Here is a 2,673-nt window from a genome sequence, read left to right as displayed (position 1 = left end):
GAGGTTTTTTTTCTCCAGCCGCACCGTGCACAGCTGGTGAGCCGTGCCTATATTCATATCCCTGGGTCCCCTCACCTAAGAGGCTCCTTCCCCCCTCCCCCCGACACTTCTCTTTTCCAAGCCCAGCCCACTGCTGGAGTTCTGTGAACCTCTCCAAATACCTGCCTGTGCCAGGCTAGACATAGCTGGGGATTGATTAATGCGATGAGAAGGATGACACCCCAGGCTTCGTGAGGGAGCTTCCCTTGCTGCTTCCTCTGGTCCCTGATGGCTCGTTTGTTTCGTAGGACATCGAAGTTCTCTCCCAGGAAATTGTGCGGCTCAGCAAAGAGTGCGTGGGGTCACCTGACCCAGACCTAGAACCGCGAGAAACCAGCTAAAGACCTGCGAGCTGCACCTACTCCCTCCCCTCCCCACCCCCCAGGAAACCATTCCCTTGGGCTTCGGTGGGAAAATGGGACCGCCAAAATCAAATAGGTTGGAAGACTGGACATTAAAGGGATTGGAGGGGCGCCTGGGTGGCTCAGTAAGTTAAGCGTCCGACTTCGGCTCAGGTCATGGTCTCACGGTTCGTGGGTTCGAGCCCCGCGTCGGGCTCTGTGCTGACAGCCAGCTCAGAGCCTGGAGCCTGTTTCGGATTCTGTGTCTCCCTCTCTCTCTGACCCTCCCCTGCTCATGCTGTCTCTCTCTCTCAGAAATAAATAAAAAAGCATTAAAAAAATTTAAAAAAATAAAAATAAAGGGGTTGGAGGCCTGATGGCTGGTGTTGATGACCCTGTTTTAGGGCAGAAGCCCCTGGGGAGTAGGGATCCTGAGGGGAGGGGCAGGGATTTCTCCTCTTTCTTGGCCCTGGCTCCCAGGGGCCTTTGCCTTGGTCTCTGCATGAGCCCTCCCTCCCCAGAGACCAACTCTTTTTTATTTTATTTATTTTTTTTTAATTTATGTCTGGAAGCCTGGCTACTCTGCATTTGGGATTGGGGATGTTGGGTGGGGCGCGGTCCATGTTCAGCATTCTAGCAACGTGTGTGTGTGTGTGTGTGTGTGTGTGTAAAGGCTGCAGCCAAAATACCATCTGGCCAGATGGGCCCACCCACTGACTGTCTACTCTCATTCTTTCCAACCAGGAGGGATGTGCTGGGGATAGGGTGGTCACACCATTGGAATGGAAAGGGAGGTCTCTGGCATGATGAGGGTGGTCTCTGGCTACAATTTTACACCCCTTTCCCCACTTTCACCCAGCTGTCTCCAATCACTGTGGGCCCGCCCCTCAAACTGAGTGGAATGGAAACTTGGGCAGATATGTATGTGGGTGGATGTGTATGGGGTGTGGATGTGGATGAGTGGGCAGATGAGAGGATAGATAAGTGGTTGGATGGACTGATGGATAAATAAGTGGAAGGTTGCATGGATCGGTGATGGATAGGTTGAGAAATAAATGGACGGATGGATAGGTGACTGGATGACTAGATGGATAGGTCGGGGATATAAGTGGAGAGATGGATGGCTAGGGGAATGGATGGATGGATGAGGAAGAGTAAAGAGTAGGTAAATAAATGATGGGCAGGGCTATGGATGGACAGATAGACAGGTGCAGAGGGTACATAAGGATAGGTTGGCAAATGGGTGGATGGGGTGAATATACAAATGGGTGAGTGAGTGGGTGAGTGGAGGGATAGGTAGAGCATTTGGTTGTGTGGGTGGGATAATGAATGGACAGGTGTGTGGTGAATGGGTGCAGGGATGGAGAAATGGACAGATTGGGAGTGTGATGAGTGGGCAAACTGAGGGTTATGTGTGAGGGTTAGACTGAAAAGTGAAAAATTGACCCGGCCTTTTGCTCCCCAACTCACCACACCTTTATTTTTTTAATGTTTATTTAGAGAGAGAGAGCACACAAGTGTGTGAGCTGGGGAGGGGCTGAGAGGGAGAGAGAAAATCCCAAGCAAGCTCCACACTGCCAACGTGGAGCCCACAAACCCTGAGATCATGACCTGAGCCAAAACCAAGAGTCAGGTGCTCAACTGACTGAGCCACCCAGGTGCCCCCCGCCCCCACATCTTTACTTACTAAAAACGAGGCCTCACCTGTGTGCCTTGCTCTGTGCCATTCCCTTTCACATCACTCCTAATGTTCCTAATGACACTATAAATTTGGGGTAACTCTCCATCTGACAACTGAAGATACATTGCAAGTCACTTGCTCAGGGACACAAGTCAGTAGCAAAGCTGGGCTTTGAACCCATCCATGCTGGGTGCCTTTGGTACCCAGTGCTCTATGCCATCCAGGAGCAGAGTCCTCTAGGGGAAGAGGCATGAATTCAGAAGGCTCCTGGACGCAGACGGATGAGGGAGACTGCCCCTCAGAGTGGGGCCTGCCTGAGAGAGAACCTGGTATGGGGGTGCAACCTGGCTTGTGCTGTCTGGACTCCCCTTACCCCCACTTCACATCCGAAAACAGGATGTTTTCGGACAGCAATAGTCTTGGTCAGAGCTGGGATCTAACCACCCCCCCAGGGAGCAGCTTTGGGGGCCTGACCATCTAGAGAAATGCCCCTCACCAGTCCCTCCATCCACCCCCTTCTCCAGCCCTTCTACAGCATGGGGGCAGGGAGGGGACACAGCGCTGCATCATTCCCCATGGCACTCCGCTCTGGGGCCATTAACAGACGCCTCC

At 52.6% G+C, this 2,673-nt stretch overlaps 2 protein-coding genes across 2 annotated transcripts in view; both read left to right on the top strand.

Moving 5' to 3' along the window:
- Positions 1-757, top strand: part of GRIPAP1 (GRIP1 associated protein 1) — a 22,935-nt gene extending 22,178 nt beyond the window's left edge. The window contains 1 exon segment of the mRNA XM_077752957.1: positions 288-757. Within this exon segment, the coding sequence (XP_077609083.1) occupies positions 288-380 (93 nt within the window). The 3' untranslated portion in view covers positions 381-757.
- Positions 758-2,311: 1,554 nt separating this feature from the next.
- The window catches only part of KCND1 (potassium voltage-gated channel subfamily D member 1), a 9,192-nt gene continuing 8,830 nt past the window's right edge, over positions 2,312-2,673 (top strand). The window contains 1 exon segment of the mRNA XM_077752990.1: positions 2,312-2,390. Within this exon segment, the coding sequence (XP_077609116.1) occupies positions 2,312-2,390 (79 nt within the window).

Source organism: Crocuta crocuta, unplaced genomic scaffold (assembly GCF_008692635.1).
Source record: "Crocuta crocuta isolate KB4526 unplaced genomic scaffold, BGI_CrCroc_1.0 scaffold943, whole genome shotgun sequence".
NCBI classification, from domain to species: domain Eukaryota; kingdom Metazoa; phylum Chordata; class Mammalia; order Carnivora; family Hyaenidae; genus Crocuta; species Crocuta crocuta.
The sequence above is the reverse complement of the archived record's forward strand: the minus strand, read 5'-3'. Positions and strand labels throughout refer to the sequence as shown.